A 25,852-nucleotide genomic window follows, 5' to 3' on the forward strand; every position below is an offset into this window, starting at 1 on the left:
GTCACCTTTATAATCAGCCCTCATTTCTCTTCAACATGTCATCTGAAGAAGAGCAGCTAAAATCTATTATGAATATCACAACTATTGCTAGTTTATGGACTGAATACTTAATATAGTATCATTAACTCAATCATGAAAAATTTGAAAATAGTGTGCACCATTATTTTCTAGTGGCACTTAAACATTACTTGAAAACATACATTTCATGCCATGTTCAAGTTAATAACTTTGCACATAGTAGCTATATCTTTTATACATTGAAAGTGAAAGCTGTTTTTAAGAATATTAAATTATCAAAGTGTAAATGTATAAAAATCTATGCAGAAATAGGAAGCACACTTCTTTGAAGAAGCTATCTACATAAAATACGATAACTTTAAAAGACATTCATTAATTTATTCTTTTCTTTAAGACACTGGTGTGAATGCCAACTGCTTGGGGACTGGGTCAGGTGCTATGAATGTGAACTTGAATAAGGCACAACTCTGTTCTTGAGGAGCGTACAGACTGGTCTGTTTTCAAAATGCCCCACAAAAAGTAAGCTAGCACTGATTTCTAGTGGAAAGAAGAGCGAATACTTTTTGCATTGAGAGTGAGTTTTTTTGTCTTTGCGAAAGCTTCTTTCTTTTCATAATAAGCAGCCTCGTTCACAAACACAGGGTACACGGTACAGTCTCCACCCAACAGGATAGTCTTTCCATCAAGAGTCACAAACATGGGGTCCCCAGGGTGCAATGGTTTCCAGTCTTGATCCTTTCGGAAGACAGTTAAAATAATAAATTACAAAATTTTCATGTCAGATTCTAGATGGTTAATAAATACCATTCTGTTCTTTAAAAAGTGATCCTTGAAGGGTGTCCTGAGAGGCATGCATGAGACCTGACTCCACTGGAACCATGTAACTGTGTTGGGCAGCAGTTTTAAGAGTTTCCCTGTTAATTCTTACAGTTGACATGTGTAATTAGAGTTTCTCTGACACCAAGTTTGCCTTGAATGTGACCAAAGAGGTTTATAATATTAAGAGGAAAAATAAATTTCATATCCATCTAAGTGCATATTCTACTTTATGCCATCTGAAGTTAAATTCTGTTCAGCAAAATTTAGGAAATATTCATTCAGAGCTTTCTTTGCTCAAGACATTCTACTGTTGGGGACATAAAAATGAGTCAAATGTATTTGCACACAGGGAGACTTTATTCTGATGAGGATTGGTGAGTGGTTTTGGGAAAAGTCTAAGACGAGGTGGATGTACTCCAGGTGTGTCCCCACATTATGTTATCAACTGTGTTATCTGACAGGTCCTGCCCAGGGATTTGGCCTTTTGATTGAAGGATGTTCCCATGTTGTCTGATCATAGGAAGTCTAGAACAGTTCTTCTCCAACTTGGCTGAGCTTACAAATCATCTGGGGATTTTGCTAAAATGCAGATTTTGATGCTAATGATCAGGGTGGTGCCTTGAGATTCTGCATTTCTAATATTTTCTAGAAGCATCGGCATCACCCAGGAGTTTGTTAGAAAAGCAAAATTTTGTTCCTCTCTGCAGACTTTCTAAATCAAAATCTTCATGTTAACAAATTGTCAGAGATTTACATGTAGAATACTGAAGTACACATGGCACTGCATCTCAATGATGTTCTCAACTCTAGCCACACATTAGAATCACTTGGGATATTAATATATATTTACATGGGAACAGGGCTGGCCCCATCTCAGATACATCAAATCCGAATCTAAAGCGTGGCTTTATTTTTAATAAATACATTTTTATTAAAATTTTATTTTAAAAATCTACATACCTTAAAATTCATTAATTTTATGTGCAGTTGTAAATTTTGATATATACATAGCATAGTCATATAACCTATAGCTTTGTAATAAAAACATCTATGTTATCACCCATCTCCTCCAGTCCCTCATGCTTCTCGTTTTTATAGTTCACTCTTCTCTTTTCTTTCCCTCCCTTCCTTTCTTTTCCTTTCTTCCTTCCTTTCTGTAAGTCCCCAGTGATTTTACAGGGTGGCCTGGTTGAGAATGCTCCTCTGAACAAGTGCTTTTCAGGCAGAGATATGCCCAGAATCACTGAAGGAACTTCCCCGCCCATTGGTTGGTCGCATCTACAGAGGTTCCTGTGTAGTGCAGGGCTCCCCAGACCTGAGTCCTATGAAATCACCTGGTGAAGTCATTTGATTCCCTGTGTCCACCTTGTAAATTAAATCAGAACCTCTGGGGTTGGGACCCAGGAACCTGGACTTTTGAAAGGCTTCTCAGCTGGTTCTTACATGGCCTGAGTTTGAGAAGCTTTAGTAGTTTGTGGTGGGTTCCATGCATTGGGGGATAAAATCCCCTAGGTAATTCTGATAAGACTATCACTCTTAGACTCCAGACAGGTAGCTGGTCCCTGCCAGTGTCTCTGGCTCCAGGGCCAGCATCCTCTCTGCTTAGCTTATATTCCACTGACAGTGCTCTTCCTGCTATTCATCAAACCCTCCAAGTCTTTTCCAGCCACAAGGCCTTTGCACTTATTTTCCATATGTCTGGCTTCTCATCTTCCAGGTTCCTGTTTCAGTGTCACTGTAGGACATGGCTGCCTGCTTCCCAGTCTTGGGGCCACACATGTGGCTGGGACGGCTCCTGGCAATCAGCCAGGAGGCGGTGCTGTGGGCGGTGACGGAGGAGGCAGACCACCTCCAGAATAGGTCCGGGACTCTTCTGCCCTGGTGGACAGCTCATGCCTTCCCTTACAGATTATGGGATGGGTGTACACATGAACTTGCTCCACCTCTCTGACCTTTATTCTGATTGGCTCCTGGGCAGTATATAAGCTGTGTGTACTTCCTCATTAAACAAGATCCTGCTTTGACTGTTCTCCCTGGCACGTCTGATTGTCCTCCTGCGAGGGAGGGCTGGGTGTGGACGGCCAGTCGACCTTTACCTCTCTTGGCTCATCTTGGTCGGGGCGTTCTTTCCCTGCTTCTCCCACTGGTCAGGAGGAGACAGGGGGCTAAAAGCCCCGACAGTGTCACTATTTCAGAGACTACTCCATTTAATTGGAACCCTTTGTTGTCCTCTGCTACATTGTTCATTTCTTTCATAATACTTATTGCAGTTTGAAATGACCTGTTTTATGTATTGCTTATTCAATTAATATGGAATTTCCAAGAGGACTTTGCCTATCTTGAATCTCAGGGCCCAGAACAGGTTTAGTAGTCATTCAAAAATATTTACTGAGATAACTAACCAATCGATCCCTCCTTGTAAAACACCAAGTCATTCCTTATTGTCTATCAAATACAAATCTAAACTATTTTTCTAGACTTCTGAGACCTACCTCTAATGCTGTTAGCTGCTGATCTCAATATCATTTCTCAGTCCCCCAGAATTGCTTTTTTTCCTCCTCAAGAGTATTAAATGTTGTGCCATCATCATTTTGGCCCGTGTCTCCTGTGCTGAGTGTTTTAGTCACCTACAAGGTTTTCTTCCTTTCTCTCCCTGAGTCTTTACCTCTCCTTTAAAACACTGCTGAAGGTACCTAGCTCTGGTTTCTACTGGGATCCCATTAAACCACAAAGCAGGGTTTTCCCCACTGGTGTGTATTTGGGGCAGGATGATTTATAAAGCTGCAAGTCCAGATGACTATTAGGGTCATTCAATGGGGATTTGAATTGGATCAGTGGTTTTTAGCCATAATCACCCAAGTCAGTAAGATCAGTTTATCTCAGAGTAGAGTGCTGGCATTTTCATTTTAAAAAAGTTCTCTAGGTAGCCTGCAGTCAGGGCTGAAAGCCCCACACTAGGTAACCTCTCATCTCAGGTCTGAGAATGTGTGGGACACACCATGTGGGGAATGGGCATCTTAACTTTTTGGAATTGTTGCTCTGCCCTATCTTTCTCTTTGTCTTTTCCATACTAAACCTCCTGAGCCTCCCCCTTCTTCCTCCCTCACTCTGCCATCATGGATCAGTCCAGGCAGGGGGTGTGGACAGATACCTCAGTTCTGAGGAGAGTCAGGGAATGGTGGCAGCAGTGCCCCAGAGAAACAGATTCTGTCTTGCTCTAACTTAGTTGGTTGTGACCACCGGGAGGTGGAAGTAATGTGGTCATCTGCAAGGACATTAGTTCTGTGGTTTTCATTGATAACTGTGGCTATGGGATGGCTCCAATTTCTGTCTCCATTTTCTTTTTTACAAAAGATATAACAGTTCCTAACCATTGCACTTGGAGAGGAATTTCACTTTTGTAAGAAGCCTTGTCTGACCACCCTTCTCCCATCTCTTTATTCTGTTACAGAATCTGGTTATCATCATTTCTAGACCATAGTTTAGATGTTTTTATATCTAGACTATAAATTCCATGAGACTATAGACTGTGTTCACTAATGTTTCCCCTGAGTCAGTACAGGTTATACTCAACTAGTATTTATCCAGTAAAGGTCTGAATAGCTTCCTTCTATAGGTTGAATATAGGTAGTATATCCTAATAGTTGAGGTGTTAAAGGCTTAGTTCCTAGGATGGCACTCCTGGGATGTGCTAGACCTTTAGGAGGTGGGGCCTTGTGGGAGGCCCTTAGGTCATTAAGGGTGTGCTCTTGAAGGAGACTGTAGGACCCAGCCTCTGAGCTGCTCTCTGCTGCCTGACCCCAGATGTGAGCAGTTTGCTCTAACACACACTTCCCACTATTACCATTCAGTACCCAGACCAGAAGCCCAAAGCAACACAGTTACCCAATCAATCTTCGACTGAGACTAAATAAAACCTTTCCATGTATAAATTAATTGCCACAGGCATTTCATTTTAGTGATGGAAAGCTAATACACTTCTCTACACTGCAGTGGTTTTGTGACCATCAAATTAGCTGATGCATGTAAAACTCTGTATGGACTGTGAACTTCTACTCAAAGGTAAAACATTATTAAAATATTTTCAATATTTTAAAGAAACAGCAGATTAGTTACCTGCAGATTAGGATGGATAACAGCAGTTACTTCTCCACTTTCATTCCTGGGATAATCAACCTTCTCCACTACTTTATAGACCTCAATAGCACAGGGAGGAAATTCTTTTCCTACAACAATAATAATATGTATTATAGCAACTAAAAAAATCTTCTTATAAAACAGGGAAGTTGATACTTTAAGGAAGAAAGGCAGGAAGAAGAATACCAACAACAAAATGAAGACAGTTACAAGGAGAACACATTAAGTTTAGTTAAAGATGTTCATAACAATATAAAGCCAAAAAGTTCTGCAATTATTCCTATCAGTGCATGATGAACTGATGTAAAAGACAGAACATACAAAATCCAGTGTGGGAGAAAAGAGCTTAGGACTGCAAGTCAGGAGCTGAAGGCTCAAACTGCATGACTGGTGGCTGGGGTGTCTGAGTCTTCCATTCTATGACTTTTAATCAGATTAGTGAGGACTGTGTCACACAATAGCCACACAGGGTTCCCAAAAGCCACTAGAGGGCATGTCCAAATGCATAAATCCTTTTCAAGCCTCTTTTGTGACACAAAAACAAGCCACCTGGGTAGCCCAGATTCAAGATGAGGGTGACTGATGCATGCAAAAATAATGAGATCAGAGTGTCCTTGAGTTAATGTTCCCCAGCCTTGTGGTAGGGATCTATGGACTATGATTTGTAAACTGTTTTCCACTCAGGTTTGTGGCATTCTCCCTGGGGATATAATTTCTTAACATATTAGAGTTCCACGCTTACTATTTGAGAATTTCTTGTTGAATATGTTGCGACTTTCCCAATACTACTTCCATTAGACAGTAAAAAACCTGTCCTCATACAAAGTTGGTGAACAGCTCATTTTCGGTTTTTATGATTTTTGAGTCAAAGGATTACCAAACACAGAAGAAGTTCCTGTGATCACAGGGGGCTACACAATCTGAGGCTAAGGAATTATGTTCCCCACAGACACTGAACTACACAGTAAATATGTCACCATAGTTATGTTTTGTTAACAATTTTATACTTATATGCATTCTAGCAAGTGATCATTATTAAAGTAAATTTCTATATCATATTCTGGTCTAAATTTTCTTTCTTTTAATCAATAATGTGTTTTGAAGATTCTTCCATGTTATTATTATTTGTTCACCAACTGATATACATTTGAGTCATGTCCATTGCAAACAAAGCTATAATAACCACCCTTAAGTACAAACTATTGGGTATTCATGAGCTTGTGTTTCTTTGAAATGTGAAACAGCTGGACATAAGATTTGCACAATTTAATAAGTAGATATAGCAGATAATCATAAAATTACCCTTTAAAGTGTCTTAACCAATTCAAATATTTGTCAGCAGGGAATGAGAGTATATCTCCTTTTCCTATACCAACACTTAATATCATCATATTCTATTTTCTCCAATCTAATGGGAAAAGTGGTTTCTCACTCTGATTTGCATTTCTCTGATTACTCATGATGTTGAATATCTTTTCTACTTTAATAGAACATTTATATTTCCTACTCTGTCTTTGGTTTTTAAAATGGAGTTTAATAGGAAAATAGGATTTCATTTGGGTTGTTTATTTAGCAACTGTTTTTCTTGTATGTATCTATTCTGGTTATTGAGGAATAGCTGAAGTGAATAAAAATTTGAAAAAACACCTAACATTCTGAGCACAAAAATTTCAACCTAAATTTCAATTACTACTTCAATGTTTAGTGGTTAAGTTTTAAACACATACACACACAATTAAGTAATGTACACTGGTGTGTGTGTGTGTGTGTGTGTGTGTGTGTGTATAGCTGTATATATATAGATATATATACAGCTATACACACACACACTATATATATATATAGATATGTATGTACTATGTAATATATGTATAGTATTGTTGTGTCTTGGATATGAGCCAAAAGAACCTGTGTTAATGCAGGAATATTTCAAAGTGAAAGTATTTGATTGTTAGAGTTGCAATCTAATCAGTTCAACCTGGTTTGAACAGGCTGACTAGGTGTTAACTGTAGACCGGTGGAGAGTAGCTGGAAGAGCTGGGTCACTGGAAGTGTGCCCTGGAAGGGTTCATCTTCTCTGAGGCCCCTTCCTTCTCTCTGCTGCCCAGCTGCCATGTTCTGAGCAGCTTCCCTCCACCATGCCCTTCTGCCGTGATGTCTGCCTCACCTTGGCTCAGAGCAGTTGCTCCAACCAACCATGGACTAAAACTTTAAGAATGTGTCCAAAATAAAATTTTCCTTCTCTAAGTTGTTATTGTCAGATATTTTGGTCATAATAATGAAACCTGACTAACACACAGCTAAATATAAATACCCACAATTAAAAAAAATACCCACAATTAAACAAAACAACCCTTACCCACTATTTACCTTCATTGAACTGATATATAAAATCAAGAGCATGTTTAATCATTTTTCTCATTTTATCCAAAATATCAGCTCGCAGAACACCCTGGGGTTGGGGACCAACTTCTATACCTAGGTACAGAAAGAAAAATAGTAATATTAGAATGTATTGTAAAATTAAGTGTTTTATTATATCTAGAACCCCATTATTAAAAATTATTGAAAAGTTAGACCAGTAACATCATCGAAAATATTTGAGACAGAATGTTAGGCACAAAATAAAGCAGAATATTTACAGGTTTAAATATGCATAGTGATAAATGTAAAGTGAATAAAGGCTAGAAGAGAATATGGAAAAAAATCACAGACTTGTGTTTGAGTAGTTAGAACTCAGGGTTATTTTTTCTTAAATTTATTTCAATATGATTCAAATATTTAAATATCATAACATAGAAAAGAGGTAGACAAACCTGTATATGACAAAATAATAGGTGGCCACAAAGAGAAACTGTCACAGACTTAATGTTTAGCTTTCACAGGAGGAAAGACATCTAGTTGGTCATAGAAATCTAGCTAAACTATGAATTTAAGTTAACATGCAATCTATGTGACTTCAGGACATTTTTATACTTAATATTAACCCATTCTGACAAGATAGTGCAATGGTTCTTATTTTCTGTAGAAAAATTTGTATTTCCTCTAACCTCAATAAAACTACGCTTGTACTTCCAGGTCTGTTTCCTGTAGCTATCGAGCATCCATCCTTACACCTGCAAAATACTCCTCCACCTGCTCAAGCCTCCCACAGAGTCATCCCTCCAGTCATTATTTTCTCCGTTTATCAAACTGTTTACTAAGTATATCACCCACATTCATTCTCTTCCATCCAACTCAAATATATTATTTTAACCCATCCTATTTTCACCCATTTCTATTACTTTCCAATTCAAAAAGCTCATTATGGTATACTGTGTAATTTTCTTGTGTATTTGTACAGGCACTCATTTAAGTATATGATATCATAAGTGTGGCCAAGGCATGCCTCTGTGCATAAATGATTTGTACATATCAATGAAAATTGTGTTCATAGATATGTCTGTGTGCATTTTGTAGAAGACACTGTTGTTTGCCTACCCCAAATGTATTCAATTTTTCTCTCTTCTAATTTTGGTTGAATATTCAATTTTTAATGTGAATGAACTTTTCTTCAGCTTTAGAGTAAATATAAAATAGTTTAAGGCATTCATAATAGTCCAATTATCCTGATCATGTTATAGTTCAGTCACCTTGGCAATGGAATGCAAAAGTGGTCCTTGTACATAACTTATAGCAGTTTATATAAGCAATATTTTTATTATAAAATGTTGACTCAAAAAGAATGCCTAAGATTAAGTGCTTTTTTCCAATGTGTGTATGACATAATATATTTCAAATATAAAAGAGTAAAGTTGGAAGGAGAACATGCTAATATTTTAATAATACTCCCTCATATTGAAATGTTTTAAAGCTTTGGTTCTATTTGTAAGGGCCAAACTTATCAGCAGATATTTGTTCCTGTTAAAACAGCATTGCCCAAAAATATCATATTCTAAGGCAGTCTCTCAAAGTTTGGAAGTCTTACACTTTTATTTGGTATCAAAGAGAACCATGATCTCTATTTTTTAAATTTTTTTTTAGTTGTAGATGGACACAATACCTTTATTTTGTTTATTTATTTTTATGTGGTGCTGAGGATCGAACCCAGTGCCTGCCAAGTGCTGGGCAATTGCTCTACCACTGAGCCACAACCCCAGCCCCTCTATTATTATTATTACTTTATAGTGCCAGGGATGAAACCCTGGATCTTATACAGGCAAACACTGTACCACTGAGCTCTGTACCCAACCCTATCTCATATAGTAAGGTTTTGGTTTATCACATTTATTACAACTTTGTGCCTATATTTGAATATTTAGTTTTCTCCAATTATAATTAATAATTAATTTATCTCCTTAATCATGAACCAAAAGTATCAAACAGGATAATTTTATTTGCTTATATTATTTGCTAACTTGGTCTTAAATTTACTCTTGGTTAAAGCCTATGAGATCTAACAAAAAAGATCTTAAGTTGTAATAGATATTTTAATTATAGTATAGTTTGCAAACAGTTAATTATGCTAGTGGGTCTCATAGGAAAGAGAATAAATTACTCCTACTATGGCCATGTATCCCTCTGTGCAGTAATGACCTGGTTAATGTTCCCTTCTCATTAGATACTAAGCTCTTTGAGGGATTCTGTGTGCCTATATCATCACTATTTTCCCAGAACCTAGCACAGTCCAATAAATGTCTTTTGAAAGTATAAATTTTAGAGTGATTAATTCTGTAGAGTGAAGCTAGACAGAAGGTTCTATAGAAGGTGACATTTCACTTAAGTCTTGGGAATGAGAAGAATCTGTCAGACTCATATGAAGGACCAAACCTAGGTAAAAATATAAATAGAACCAGAAAGCTACTCAGGGATATTGAGAAAATTAAGTATAGTGTCTGCCTGGGGTTAATTTGCTTATTCTCTGATAATTATAAGACTTAATTATGTGCAAGGTAGCTATAAATATTCTTTAATTTTTCTTAAAGTTTCAGATAGGACATATTTTATTCAGCTATGCCAACAGACTTACCAACAGGATACTTGGCTACGGAAGAAATGGTTGTGTATTTCAGGGAAGGATGCTCAATGAGATAAACATAGCAGGGTAATGGATCCAAAGAAGTCTGAAAAGAATTTTTAAAACATCTTTCTTATAATGTAAGGACCATATGTTTTGTTCTCTTTGCTGCTATGGAGTCAGTAATGCTTTCATATTCTTTGCTTCATCAACCAAGAATAGTCAGACAACTTTATGGAACACTCTAAAATTCAATGTAATAGCTTTGAAAACATACAAATAAATTACATATGAAATTGAATTACATGCAGCTTTCTGGGTAAAATGTACATTAAGCAATTCTTCAGAGCCACGACCAAAGAATAGGAAATAAATTTTCCTTCTGAATGGATTTGGTTATTTTTGTTTCATCATTGGTTACCCTTACTATTCAGCTTATTTAGTCTCTTAAAGAGCTCTGTTTCTGCCCCTGTAATTCAGGTTCTATGAATATCATGTGATTCCTCTTCCTTCTGCTTATTTGAATGAAAATTTGATACAGGTCTCTTGGTTTGGATAACTGGGTATAACCTTGTGTCTTCTGTGAGTGGCAATCAAAGAATTCAGCTACATAAGGATCTCCAGCCAGAACCACTAATATTTTCTGTCCAGAGGTCAAGGGAAACAAAAGTAATGGTTACCACAGGGTAGACATTAGTCTAAATGCTTTGAATACTTTTTCTCATTTAAAGCTTTTAGCAGCCATATGGAGTGAGTATTGTTATACTAATTTTATAAAATAAAAAAAGCTATTTTGAGATTTGAACTTCTTGTTCAAGGTTAGTGAAGGAGAAAGCCAAGATTTAAATCCAACTTCTGGCTACATGGGTTGAACTTTTTCCACTAAAACATTTTAATTCTCTATATCTATTATATAAAATCAAAAACAAAATCCATTATTTGCATTTTTGCTTGTTTGATGTTTTCTACCATTTTTTAGTTAAAGGCAGTAAAATGCTGAATTTTTAATCTTACAGATTCCTGAGTCTTAAAATGATTAGCTATATGAAGTACGTGACAAAAGATTGGGTGTGTAATTCCATTGGCTTGGGAGGCTGAGGCAGGAGAATTGCGAGTTCAAAAGCCAGCCTCAGTAAAAGCTAGGCACTAAGCCACTCAGTGAGACCCTGTCTCTAAATAAAATACAAAATAGAGCTGGGGCTGTGGTTCAGTGGTGGAGTGCCCCTGAGTTCAATCCTTGGTAATCCCCCCCATACACACACAAAAAAAGATTGGGTGTGTTTTAGGCAATCCCAATCAAATGGTGACAAGGCAGGACTAAAGGGATACAACGTTTTCACTGCTGGAAATGACAATTTTTTGAGCTTCCTAAAACCCTGTAATTTTGATATTTCAACCACGCCATTTAAAATTCTGATATTCATTTTTCTTGTTTTTTTGTTCAATAGCTTATGAATTTGTGACTTTGGGAATAAAATTTATAATTTCAAAAGCACAAGAATCCACAAGGATCTTATCATTTTGTTCCTTATATTTGTTATTTTACTGGTTTCTCCTTTTCTCCTGCCTGTCACCACCACTTCTGTATCTGAGTACAGCCTCTTCCATCCAGCCTCCCAGCCCAGCTGTGGAATAGATCCCATTTCTCTTGGACCTTTCTTCCTGACCCTGTTCTGGTTGTCTCTCATCTATAATTGACTTATGTAAACTTATAAATTAATAACATTGACATTACCTTAATATAATGATACATCTGAATTAAAAAGTCATTCCTGGAATCTTCAAGAATAAGGGTGCACCCCATGTTAGAAGTTGTGTTGTGAAGGTCAAAAATGATGTCATAGGAATCTTCACTATTTTTTGGACCAAATAAATGATTTATTTCTTGAGCCCTTTTCACTTCATATGGCAAATCCTCTGACATCTCTTTGCTATTATTAGCAGAAAGAAAAACATTAACAACATTTGTGGCTAAGATAATATAAATAGTCAATAAAAACACAATATATAAAGAACCAGTTGCCAAACCTTTAATATGCAAAATCTGTGAGGGTAGTGAAAATATCTAAAACTGTTATTTTTGCTCCATTTGATTCCATATAACTAATATTGCACTGATATTCTTAAAAATAATACATTCATTTATGTTGTTAGTCACAGGTAGGACTTTTCAAACAGAATTTACCATTTGACTTCAACCTTGAACAAAAATTTTCCATTAATCTTATTTATAGTTTTTTTGTAGTTATGGTGCACTTGTTATTTATTATGGGGATAGATCATTAAATGCATCTTCCTCCCAGTCTTCACCCTGGGTAATTCAAGTTCTCGAAACAGTCAAACTTAGATGCTCACATCATCATTAGGTATTTTTAATTGAGGCCCAACAGTCATCAGTGGTCCAGGGACAAGGTTTACTGATTAGAGTCTGAAGACACTCCAAAAATACAAAAATTTACAGGTACGTGTGTGTGTGTGTGTGTGTGTGTGTGTGTGTGTGTGTATTTGTGGGGCAAGTGTTAATATCTGTTATTATATTCTTAGACGGAGTCTCAATCTAACCCCTCCTCACTTTCTGAAATGGTTAGGATACCTTTTTGTTTGCTGTACATGATAATGGTTTAAATTTATTTTTTCTCATTAAATCACTCAACCACATTTTCATGTAATTCCATCTCTTTTTATTCCCTGGCTATTTTTACTAGTATCTTTAAAGGACCTACAGTTTGCACCTGAGTGTTTACTGTCTGGAATGCAATCAAGAAGGTGGATTAGCCATTTTGCAGTTATGAAGCAAAAAACATGAGTACAAAAAGGTACATGTGAAGATGAGAACAGAGGGAAGAAAGAAGCAACCTGTGGCCCTGATGATATCATGAAGCCACCTCACCAGCCCTGGTTTCTTATTTGTGAATAAGAAACTCTTATTTGCTTAAGCCAGTATGTTTGAGTCTATTATACAAAACCAAACACAATTCCTAAAGGACAGGTGTGCTTGTATTATACACATACATATTTATACCTGTGTTATAGATATACATACTATACACATGTGTACACACACACACACGTGTGTTTTAAAAGTTAATTCATAAAACAATCCCATGAGGCTACTCCAACCCTATTTTCTTTTACATCTTTCTACCCCCTTTGAGTAAGTGGCGCCACTGCCCACCCAGCCACTCAAAGTTTAGGCTTGAAGTTTTGAAAGACAATGGACATTTTGAGTTCCCATGTCTGGAGTTCAGGTACCATTGGAACAGTTCCAAGGGATGAGACTGAAAGAATAGACAGGGGCAAGACCCCCAAGAGCACTATCAGCTATACTAGCTAGCTTACGTCTATTCTGAAGAGGAGAATGTTTAAAAAATTGAGAGGGGGAGGCCTAAGATCTTCATGTTAGGATGATCCCTATGACTACTGTAAGGGATGGCAGAAAAGATTGGCACAAGTCTCCAGGTAGAGCGAGTCTGTTAAAAGACTATTATAACTGTCTTTAGGAGAAATAAAGGTAGTGAAAAGGGAAAGAATGACTGGATTTGTGAAGGTCTTGCAAAGAATATTTGGGAGGACTTACCCACTAGACATGAGGGATGAAGGACAGGGATTTCTATGGGGATTTTCTATGGTGGGTGATAGTGTACTTACTGAGATGAGGAATATAGGGGGAAAATGGGGGGGATTAGGAAAAGATAATTGGTTTATCTATTTCATAAATTTTCATAGCTATGCTAAAAGAGAACTTCTTGGCCTCTGAAAAGTGTGATAAATAAAAAACAGAATGTGAATTTAATTTAAAAGGCTGCTCTCACTGAACGGCATACTATACTGGGTGGCCATAATAAGAAAACTTACCCCAATTCATTTTAGAGTTATGTGTGAAGTTAATATGCTAACAAAAAGTTATTCTTCAACAAATTACTACTTGTAATACAATATATATAATAGCCATTTTAGATTAATGTTTGTGTGGATATCACCTCAATCATAAAGGTAAAGCATTTCAAAAATTAATATTTACGCCAATAAAATTATGATTCAATACAAAAATTATGACTACTAAATAAAACTGCCTTGCAATCTCTTCCATAAATAAGGATATTTGTACTAAAAGTAGTATTCGCCTTTTGTTCCATAGTGACACTAAACCCAAAGACTTCTCTAAATCAAATTAGTGTATCAGAAAACAGGTACAAAATGTATTGCAATTGATTGTTACTGTGCATATCTTATATCTTGGCTAGCAGTCTACCAACTCCCTGAGGGGGAAAAAATATCTTGTATACAGTGTTGTACTCCCACAGTACTTGGCACAATGAGAAAAGTTGTTTAATAATATTTTTAGGTAAATTAAAGAAAGAAATGGAAGAGGCAAACAGAGGCATATACAGTGGTAACTATCAGAACATTTAAAAAGGCAAAAATAATTAGTCAGGACCCATCTGGAATATTAGGATTAAATATATTATATTCAATGTATTAAAAATCAGCTGCAACTAAAATTCAGAAAGTTCAGGGTAAATGCCTTTGTTCTCATTATTTAATCCATCCTGGAAGATAAATACATCCATTCCTCAGGCCACAGGGTGGTCTCATGTTTTCTGAAAATGGATGGATACTTATTTACTCTTTCATTCAACAAACACTAATTAGAACATTGTATTTTTCTTAACTAGAACTTTATGTGCTACTATAACATAGTTGAAAATAAATGTAGTGAATTTCCCACACAGCTAAAAAGTGTATATATAAACATAGTGGTCAAATACTAACTTATGCAAAGAATTATTAAATCTGTCTTTCAAGATATGATTTAAAAATAAAACCTTTCTTACATATTTTTGTAATCTACAGAGGATATATTTGAAAAGAAAAATCAAATAATGTGGTTCTTTAATAAAAATATTTAAAAGAGCATATGAATGCCCAGTTTCCACAATTATATAATTCACAATGCAGCATGATTAGAAATGAAGGCAATCTTACTCATTATAGACACTATACATAAACATGAATATTCATCACACATATGTATACATGTTCTCTCATATACATACCATATTTCACACATACATGTATGCACTCTGTACAAAACATACACTTACCCAAGATTTTCAAGGTCACAAACACGATTCAGATCACAGTCGATATATCTGGTACACTTCTGCACTGCTCTTGGGTTGGTAATAAATGGTTTTACTTCCAGCCCTGTTCTCTGAATCTCAGCGTCATTCTCCAGCCAGTGCTAGCAATCTTTTTAATAGGGTCTCCTGTAATATGAGGAGAGGTCATTTTACCAATAGTTTTATCTGATTTCTGCAATTCAGAAGAGAGGAGATCAAAGGAAGCTTAAGGTCCTAAGAAAAGTTTAGAAATTTAAATTCAAATGAGAATTTAACCAAAGTGCAAAGTACAGAGTTCCATTGAGTGGAGGACTTTAAACACCTTCTGTTACAAGTTGTAAACCCTGTTTATTATATGAACACTCCCCTTTTTAGCCCTGTCCTTTACCATATTTGGATTAAAATATGCAAAGATCAACCAGAGATACAGTTGTTGACTTCTAACTCCCTCAGATGGTCAGTAGATCTAAGTACAATAATAAATTGACATCTCCTACCAGTACAAAAAGTCAGTTTCCCCTTCAGCTAGAATGCCATCCAACAGGGCTTTCATGATCATTTGTAATAATAAAAATAGTTTGTAAAGTTCTAATCCTCTAAAATAAAAAAATTAAGTGGCTCATTCGATATTTGTTTCCACTGGCATTAAAAAAAACATTTCTGAAGTGAATCCAGGCACTTTTCATGATCTAAGGGCATTGAATCTCATATCTAGAAACAGTCAAAGGCAGATACTCAGAGCCTCTTCTTGAGCCAGCACCTTCTTTCGGAATGCTTTTATGCAGTAAGAGACACAGGGACCCAATTGGTGATCACTGGGTCTTGAAAAGTTACTTTGAAACATCCCTTAGTTTCTTTCTCACGATGTTATTGGTTATTCTCTGTCAATTTCCTTAGGAATCTTGCCAAAGTACCAAAGGAAAAGCAACTGTTAGTAATTTTCAAATCCTTTTAATGCACGAAAATGTCTTGGGACATACTATATATATATATATATATATATATATATATATATATATAAACACATGATATGAATTTATAAAGACATGGCCTCATTTACTGACAGAAGTCCTCTCCACTGGAATGCATTGTGTGAAAGGGGGTCTTATTAGAGGAAATTACCCAGAATACCAAGATGATTACATGCCTTTGGAGAAATGACGCTGAGCCAAATCTGATTTGATTTCATGCTCAATCACCCAGAAAGTCAAATATGTTCAAGTATTAAAATTCTATGTATTAGTAATACCAGGCTGTTTTATAGGAGTACAAGCATAATTCATTACAATTGCGGAGTACTTAAATTTATGATGTTTTTCCACTTTGTAAGATAGGACAGAGTAGGTATTGACATCCCTATTGCAAGGATACAACAAAGAGAGGTTAAGCAACTTGAATAAGTTTCCACAGCTACATAAAAGAAAACTAGGCCTGGGGCCCATGTTTCTGATTTAAGTCCAGTGTTTTTTCACAGGGCAATAGGGTGCCTCTTTGTTATTTTTGGTCCCCTCTGAAGTTCTACTTTTGCTCTTTCAGAATTCACATAAACAACCACTACAGTGTGCTCAGGAAACAAACAAGCACACAAATAAAATACATGATGGAAATATGAATATGAATGCTATTTAATATTTAATGATGATTAATAAACCAACATGATATTTAATAAACAAACTCCCAAATTTTTCCTTTAAGAGACCATAATTCAGAGATAAAGCAAAATAACAATATAAATTTACAAATCAAAATTACTATTCTAACACAAAGCTCCACAGTCTTTGATTCCTGCACATATGAGTGTACACTAAACACACATAAATGTAAAGAGATAACAGCTGTAATGCTACTTTGGTTTCAAGAGCAGTAACTATGGTAAATTATTAACACTGCTATGTTTTGTTTTTTTCCTTGCCGATTTGTAGTTTGTACTGTCCTTTGCCCTAGTCTCTCTGGAAATGCTGCTTTAGTTATCTCCTTTAGCTGGCACAAATGACTTGAATTTTAAGGCTTATTTTATGGAATTTTAACAGATCAGCATTTTGAAGCACACTTCACATTGGTAAAGTTTCTGTTACATGTCCATATGCAACAGAAAGTTAATGAACTGTAGTAATTCTTCCTTATACTTACCTTGTTAATTGTGTACAGATTTGTCTTCTGTGGAAAGCTTTATTAGAAAAAGGAGAGCATTTCCTTAGAACTGGCGCACCAGACGCTTTTTATACTCTTAGACAAACTTAACTTCCAAAACATTTTTAACTCCCTGTCTCCCAAAGCACACTTGAGTTTGGATCCTTGTAAAAACTTTGCAGTTTTATTAGTTCTTTTTGAGAGCTTAGAGAACTGAGGGTATAAAATGAAACCTTTTCACTATCTCCCTATTAAGTTGAATATTTAATGTATTGAAGTAGGTATTTAATAACTTCCAGCACCTGAATAAGTTTCCACAGTCTTAGTGTTTTCCTTGCTCTGTGGCCCTGTTGCTGTCACCCATTCTGATCAACTTTTCATGTAGAAATAAATGAATGATAACCAGAATGAGACAGCTATAGAACAGATAAGTTTATAAACTGCTAGCAAAATCTGGGCATGGTGATGGATGTATATAATCTCAGCAGCTCTAGAGGCTGAGGCAGGAGAATTGCCAGCTCAAAGTCAGCCTCAAAAATTTAGTGAGGCCCTAAGCTACTCGGAAAAACCCTGTCTCAAAACAAGATATAAGAGAGGGCGGGGGATGTGGCTCAGTGATCAAGTGTCCCTGAGTTGAATCCCTGGTACAAAAAAAATACAAAAAACCCCCACAAAATTGCTAGCAAAAATTCCATATTGCTCATGTCTGAATTCCTTATAGACATAGCAGATATTGTTCCTCCTGGGCTTAATGTTGTTGTTTTAATGAGAAATCATTTTTTTTAGGGAGCAGGTTTTATACATGTGTGGATGTATGTATGTATATATCATGTCAAAAACAGCTTCCTTGATGTTCATGTTTTGGGTAAGTCTAATTGTAACTATGATGAATAAGAAGTCTTTACAGACATTTTGTTGTTTGAACTCTTCTTTCCAAATTAAAAAGATGAACCTCTTCCTTCTAAACTTATTCCTTAAGATGGATATTATTACCCTAAGTACATGTATAAAGACACAAATGGTGTGTATATAACTTGTATACAACACAACTATGAAAAATTGTATTCTATATGTGTAATATGAATTGTAATGCATTCTGCTGTTATGTATAACAAATTAGAATGAAAAAAATTTTTAAAAATAAAAAAAAAAACTTTACTTTTCTTTACTCTGGCATTCAAGGCCACTATTGTTTGGTGTCAATCTATCTCTAATTTATCTCCAAACATTTTTATTTGACTTAATTTTCAAAGAAACTAGAAATACATTTTATTGTCCCATAGTCTTAGACTTTTATTAACAACCTTCTTCTCAGCTTTCTCTTGCTCTTCCTTTTACCTATCCCAGCCTTTGAATAGCAGAAGATATGGTAAGTAAACAAATAAATAAATAAATAACATCCTATTTGAACTCAGGTCTAAAATTATTACAGTTGGCCTATAATAAGTACCCAATAAATGGCAGCTACTATTATGAAATAAGGCCTAACATTTATTGAGCACTTACTGTACTGCATTAAGTAGTACTGTTCATTGTCTCATAGAATTTTTAGGGAATTAAGTAAATATTGATACTGCTATGTTACTGAGGAAGGAAATGTAGATATAGAGCAGGTAAGTTATTCAAAATCATAGGCCCAAGAACCCCCAGTATTCCCAGGCAGGAAGCCTGTAGCTGGAACTCAAGAGCTCAGAGGTGCTGCACCATTTTGCTTCCTTTCTTGAATATCTCTGTGGCTCATGGGCTCTTTTCCTCTAGCAGCACTGGCTCTGCCTTACTGACTGCTCTCTGCCTTGCACAGTTGTCACCCACAGGCAGGCCTCAGCAATCCCACCAATTTCCTGGGGACTCTTATCCCAACAGAGAGATCTGACTCAGAAATGCAGCCACACCAAACAAGACACTTACGCTTTGGTCTTTGTGGTCCTGGAGTCTTTTTTTTTTTTTTTTTTTTTTTTAGACACAGTCCAGTTTGCCACCAGCATCTTGCAAACTGAAGTCTAGAATCTAAGAGATGACCAGGGGTGCAGGAAAGAGGGAGCCATAATTTTCCGACGCAGCTGGGGCAGAGGATGACTGGATTGAACATCTGTCTCTGCCTCTTTAGTGACCAGCACAGGCTCCTTCTCTGTCTGGGAAAGGGGTTGAAGAGGTAGGGCCATCTCCTTACATCCTTGAGAACGCAGACAAGCGCTCTAACTTTGCGCTTCCAGTTGTTCTCAGAGCACAGGTGGCCTGTGCGCCTGCGCAGTGAGCAGCGAGGTCAAGTGCGCCTGCGCACAGCCCCAGTTCTTGCTCTTTGTTTTCAGAGACGTGAAGGTAGGCAGTTGCTGATTGGGGTCTCTTTGACGGTTGACCTAGCCAGGGGAACTTGAGGGTTCAAGTTGTTTGTCATGTTGTGATGAGGTTCAAGAAGGGAAAGCCCCTGCCTTTCCCTAGTTACAAAATGCTGCTGGTCCCTGGGTGGATAAGGAAAGGTTTGAGGAAGATAAAGAAAAAGACCCTGATAGGGACATGGCCTCCTCCCCCGCAAGGAGAGGCCCAAACATGCCCTTCTGGCTTCCACTGGAGACCAGACTGTTTGCAGATTGAACAAACTTTACAGCCTGTGCCGCATAACCGTGTCACTAAGCCACTGGGAGTTAGGGATCCAAGGGAGGATTTTTCACTTTTTCTATGGAAAAAAAAATTTTTTTTTGTTTTCATACAATACTCAAAAGATGTAATAATGGCCCTTGTAAGCGCCCTTGTGTTTAGCATATAAGTTGCATTAGTATTTCTGTGTTGAGAAAAAGTGGCATAACCTCTGTTTTGGTCCCTAGAATAGAACCAAGAATATTTTTTAAAAGGGCCTATTATATCTAGTTTCAAGTCAAGATAGAAATAGAGGCAGTCTCTCACTTCATGTTTCCAAAGTTTTATTTTTAACAGTGGTATTTAGAAGTTAATATTTACCTAAGTCTGATTTGCATCATTCTTTAGTTGTGTTTATGTCTGTATGTATTATTGGTAGGGAATTTGGAGCAGAAAGGATCTTAAAATTAAGTTTATATCTTTCCTTTTCATCCACACAATGGGCAAGTATTTGTTGAATTGAGATTGAAATATATTAAGAGGCTAAAAGTGGAAAACATAATAGCAATTAAGTTGTAAAATAAAAAAAATACGGGGAAAAACCCCTTTATTTAAACTGAGTGGAAATTTATCATTGTATTTGTTTTGGACATTAATTGAGGATTTAGTCTTTGGTAGTCTCAAACTAATGACCAAAGCAGGTGATTTGCATAGTGCCATGAAGTTGGACACAGACCATGTTCTCATATGGCTAGGTTGATACTGTATATTTCCTACCTGTGAGTTTGCCAATGCAATTGTAATTTGGTGGGTTGGTCTCTGTGTCCTCTATTCTGTACCATTGGTCTACCAGTCTGTTTTGGTGCCAATACCATGCTGTCCCATTACCCTCTTTATAGATCTGATTCAGAATTCTCATGGTGTGTCCTTGATTCTGAAATAAATTTTATAGACCATTTGAAAATCTGCACCTACTAGGAAGCAAGGTTATAATCACCCCAGTCATAGCTTAATTTGAACAGAGCTGGAAAAATAAATTTTGTTGTAAGTACTTACTCAGAAGCAAAGGGCTCCCTCAGGTTTCAATGTAGTTTTCAAATGTAATTTCCATAATTGTATTCTGGGAATTTATTTTGTTGTTGATACAATAGGAGTTATAAGGTTCTTTCTTTGAAGGTTTGGTTAAACAACTTTGTTTTGTGAATTTAGAATACAAAACAAAAATTAATAGACTGATACATAAGAAAGTGAAAATTCCACTCGAAGTACAGCAGGTATTGAGCAACTTTATCTTTGAAGCTTCCTTATTTTGTGTATGCCATATTAAGTTTGTGTAGTTTGTAAGTGAAACATTTTGGAAGGAACTTTAAGAAAGATGAAACATTGAGTCTTGCTTCTTTTCTTTTTAGGTCAAAGGAGGTAAAATAAAACTTATTCAACCCAAAGTATTTAGTGGCAGAGGTGGGTATAACATAAAATCTTAGATTCATCCTGGTATTCTACAGATTCTATGTGCTTGAGTTGTTCTGTGCTTTTAAGGTGAAAACAAATTAATAGATCGATCTTTAATTATATTTGTGCTTGACTTGTTAAAAATATTTCCAGAAATACATGTTTCCTAGGAGCTATCATTTCTAGTTTTCTTAAATTATTAGGTAAAATCAAGTCAGGACAAGACTGATAAGAACCAGGGGATGAATATGATGCACAATAAAGATAATAATAACTATTATTTATGGTGAATGTTTCTAGACATTTAATTATACATATTAATTCATTTGATTCTTCCACCAATCTTCTAAGATATATTATTATTGTTGTCCCGGTTTTTCCTATTAGAAATAAAAACAAAATGGTTAAACAGGAAATTATTAAATGGTAGTACTAGGATATAAACTTAGGAATCTGGCTCTACAGTTCATGTCTTAATAATTATGTTATTCTGCATCTCAGTTTGTATCATGTTGGCACAAAGAGTTTAAGGAAATTGCCCATGTTTATACTGTTTTGTCATTTTTTTTAAAAAAAAAACAAATGACAGCTGAATGCATTACAATTCTTATTAAAAATATACAGCACAATTTTTCATATCTCTGGTTGTATATAAAGTATGTTGACACCAATTCGTGTCTTCATACATGTACTTTGGCTAATGATGTTTATCACATTCCGTCATCCTTGCTAATCCCCTATCCCCTGCCTTTCTCTCTCTCCCCTCTTCCCTATCCCCTCTTCCCTTCCCTATTCATCTATTCCTGCATGTTCCCCTTCCCTATCCCACTATGAGTCAGCCTCCTTATATCAGAGAAAACATTTGGCATTTGTTTTTTGGGGATTGGCTAACTTCACTTTGCATTATCTTCTCCAGCACCATCCATTTAGCTGCAAAAGCCATAATTTTGTTCTCTTTTATTCCTGAGTAAAATTCCATTGTGTATATATGCCACATTTTTTTATCCATTCATCCACTGGAGGGCATCTAGGCTGGCTCCACAGATTAGCTATTGTGAAGTGTGCTGCTATAAACATTGATGTGGCTGTGTCCCTGTAGTATGCCATTTTTAAGTCCTTTGGGTATAGACCAAGGAGAGGGATAGCTGGGTCAAATAGTGGTTCCATTCCCAGATTTCCATACTGCTTTGCATATTGGCTGCACCAATTTACAGTCCCACTAGCAATGTATGAGTGTACCTTTTTCCCCACACCATCACCAACACTTATTGTTGTTTGTCTTCATAATAGCTGCCATTCTGACTGGAGTGAGATGATATCTTAGAGTAGTTTTGATTTGCATTTCTCTGATTACTAGAGATGATGAGCATTTTTTTCATGTATTTGTTGATTGATTGTATATCCTCTTCTGAGAAGTGCCTGTTCAGATCCTTCACCCATTTGTTGATTGGGTTATTTATTTATTTATTTATTTTGGTGCTTAGCTTTTTGAGTTCTTTATATACCCTAGAGATTTGTGCTTTACCTGATGTGTGAGGGGTAAAAATTTGATCCCAGGATGTAAACTCTATGTTCATCTCACAGGTTGTTTCTTTTGCTGAGAAGAAACTTTTTAGTTTGATTCCATCCCATTTATTGATTCTTGGCTTTAATTCTTGCACTATAGGAGTTTTATTAAGGAAGTTGGACCTTCATCACATGATGAAGATTAGAGCCTTCTTTTTCTTCTATCAGTTGCAGTCTCTGGTTTAATTCTTAGGTCTTTGATCCACTTTGAGTTGAATTTTGTGCATGTGAGAGATAGGGGTTTAATTTCATTTTGTTGCATATGGATTTCCGGTTTTCCCAGCACTATTTGTTGAAGATGTTATCTTTTCTCCATGCATGTTTTTGGCACCTTTGTATAATATAATTGTCATTTGGTGGGTTGGTCTCTGTGTCCTCTATTCTGTACGTCTACTAGTCTATTTTGGTGCCAATACCATGCTGGTTTTGTTACTGTTGCTCTGTAGTATAGTTTAAAATCTGGTATAGTGATGACACCTGCTTCACTCTTCCTGCTAAGGATTGCTTTAACTATTCTGTGTCTCTTATTTCTCCAGATGAATTTCATGATTGCCTTTTCTATTTCTATGAGGAATGACATTGAGATATTGATTGGAGTTGCATTAATCTGTATAGTGCTTTTGGTAGTATAGTCATTTTGATAATATTAATCCTGCCTATCCAAGAGCAAGGTAGATCTTTCCATCTTCTAAGATCTTTTTTGATTTCTTTCTTTAGGGTTCTGTATTTTTCATTGTATAGATCTTTCACCTGTTTCATTAAGTTGATTCCCAAGTATCTTTTTTTTTAGGTTATTGTAAATGGGGTAGTTTTCCTCATTTCCTTCTCAGGATTTGTTACTGATATACAGAAATGCCTTTTATTTATGAGTGTTGATTTTATATCCTGCTACTTTACTGAATTCATTTACTAGTTCCAGAAGTTTTCTGGTGGAGTTTTTTGGGTCTTCTAGGTATAGAATCATATCGTCAGCAAATAATGCTCATTTAATTTCTTCTTTTCCTATCCAAATCCCTTTAATTTCTTTCATCTGTTTAAGTGCTCTGGCCAGGATTTCAAGAACTACGTTGAATAGAAGTGGTGAAAGAGGACATCCCTGTCTTGTTCCAGTTTTTAGAGGGAATGCCTTTAGTTTTTCTCCATTTAGAATGCTGTTGGCCTGAGGCTTAATGTAGATAGCCTTATGAAGTTGAGATATGTTCCTGTTATCCCTAGTTTTTCTAGTACTTTGAACATAAAGTGGTGCTGTATTTTGTCAAATGCCTTTTCTGCATCTATTGAGAGGATCATATGATTCCTGTTTTTGAATCTATTGTGCTGAATTTCATTTATTGATTTCTGTATGTTGAACCAACCTTGCATCCCTGGGATGAATCCCATTTGTTCATGGTGCACAATCTTTTGGATATGTTTTTGTGTTTGACTTACCAGAATCTTGTTGAGAATTTTTGCATCTGTGTTCATTAGAGATATTGGTCTAAAGTTTTCTTTCTTTGATGTGTGTTTGCCTGGTTTTGGGATCAGGGTGATTATTGGCCTCATAGAATGAGTTTGGAATTGCTGCCTCTTTTTCTATCTCCTGAAATAAATTGTAGAGTATTGGTATTAGTTCTACTTTAAAGGTCTTGTAGAACTCGGCTGTGTATTTATCTGGTCCTGGGCTTTTCTTGGTTGGTAAGCTTCTGATGGTGTCTTCTATTTCATCACTTGATATTGGTCTGTTTAAATTGTGTATATCTTCCTGACTCCATCTGGGCAAATTGTATGACTTAAGAAACTTGTTGATGTCTTCAATGTCTTCAATTTTATTGGGGTATAAGTTTTCAAAATAATTTCTAATTATCCTTTGTATTTCTGAAGTGACTATTGTGATATTACCTTGTTCATCATGTATGCTATAATTTGAGTTTTTTCCTCTCTTTCTCTTCATTAATGTGGCTAAAGGTCTATCTATTTTATTTATTTTTTTCAAAGAACCAACTTTTTGTTTTGTCAATTTTTTCAGTTTCTTTTGTTTCTATTTCATTGATTTCAGCTCTATTTTAATTATTTCTTGTCTTCTACTGCTTTTGATGCTGATGTGTTCTTTTTTCTAGTGCTTTGATATGTAGTGTGAGGTCATTTATTTGTTGACTTTTTCTTCTTTTAGGGAATGAACTCCATGCAATGAATTTTCCTCTTGGTACTGCTTTCATAGTGTCCCAGAGATTTTGATATGATGTGTCTGTATTCTCATTTACCTCTATGAATTTTTTAATCTCTTCCTTGATGTCTTCAGTGACCCATTGTTCATTCATTAGCATGTTGTTTAGTCTACAAGTGATGCAGAAATTTTTATTTTTTATTTTGTCATTGATTTCCAATTTCATTCCATTATGATCTGAGAAAATGCATGGTAGTATCTCTACTTTTTTTGTATTTTCTAAGAGTTACTTTGTGGCATATTATATGATCTATTTTAGAGAAAAAATACAAGTGCTGCTGAGAAGAAAGTGTATCTGCTTGATGCAGGTTGAAATATTCTATGTATGTCAGTTAAATCTAAGTTATTGATTGTATTATTGAGTTCTATAGTTTCTTTATTCAACTTTTGTTTTGAAGATCTTTCCAGTGGTGAGCAAGGTGTATTAAAGTCACCCAAGATTATTGTGTTCAATTTGGCTCTTGAACTTGAGGAGAATTTCTTTGATGAACATTAGCTGCACCATTGTTTGGGGCATATATATTTATGATTGTTGTGTATTACTGGTGTATGGCTCCCTTAAGCAGTGTATAATGTCCATCTTTATCCCTTTTGATTAATTTTGGCTTGAAGTCTACTTTATTTGATATGAGGATGGAAACTGCTGCTTGCTTCCACAGTCCATGTGAGTGGTATGATTTTTCCCAACATTTCACCTTCAGTCTGTATATGTCTTTTCCTATTAGATGAGTCTCCAGGAGGCAGCATATTGTTGGGTATTTTTTTTAATCCAGTCTGGTAGCCTATGTCTTTTGATTGGTGAGTTTAGCCATTAACATTCAGGGTTATTATTGA

The 25,852-nt window shown here is 36.0% G+C and overlaps 1 protein-coding gene across 1 annotated transcript; it reads right to left on the reverse strand.

Annotated features, from left to right (window-relative positions):
* Positions 1-494: 494 nt before the first annotated feature.
* Positions 495-24,705, reverse strand: LOC144256191 (aspartoacylase-like). Its single transcript, XM_077801263.1, has 7 exons — positions 24,694-24,705; positions 15,076-15,215; positions 11,706-11,901; positions 9,983-10,076; positions 7,345-7,452; positions 4,954-5,063; positions 495-753 (listed from the first exon to the last, which is right to left on the reverse strand). The coding sequence occupies exons 1-7, from the start codon at positions 24,703-24,705 to the stop codon at positions 556-558; spliced, it is 858 nt and encodes a 285-aa protein (XP_077657389.1). The 3' UTR covers positions 495-555.
* Positions 24,706-25,852: the final 1,147 nt, after the last annotated feature.

Source organism: Urocitellus parryii, chromosome 7 (genome assembly GCF_045843805.1).
Source record: "Urocitellus parryii isolate mUroPar1 chromosome 7, mUroPar1.hap1, whole genome shotgun sequence".
Classification (NCBI taxonomy): domain Eukaryota; kingdom Metazoa; phylum Chordata; class Mammalia; order Rodentia; family Sciuridae; genus Urocitellus; species Urocitellus parryii.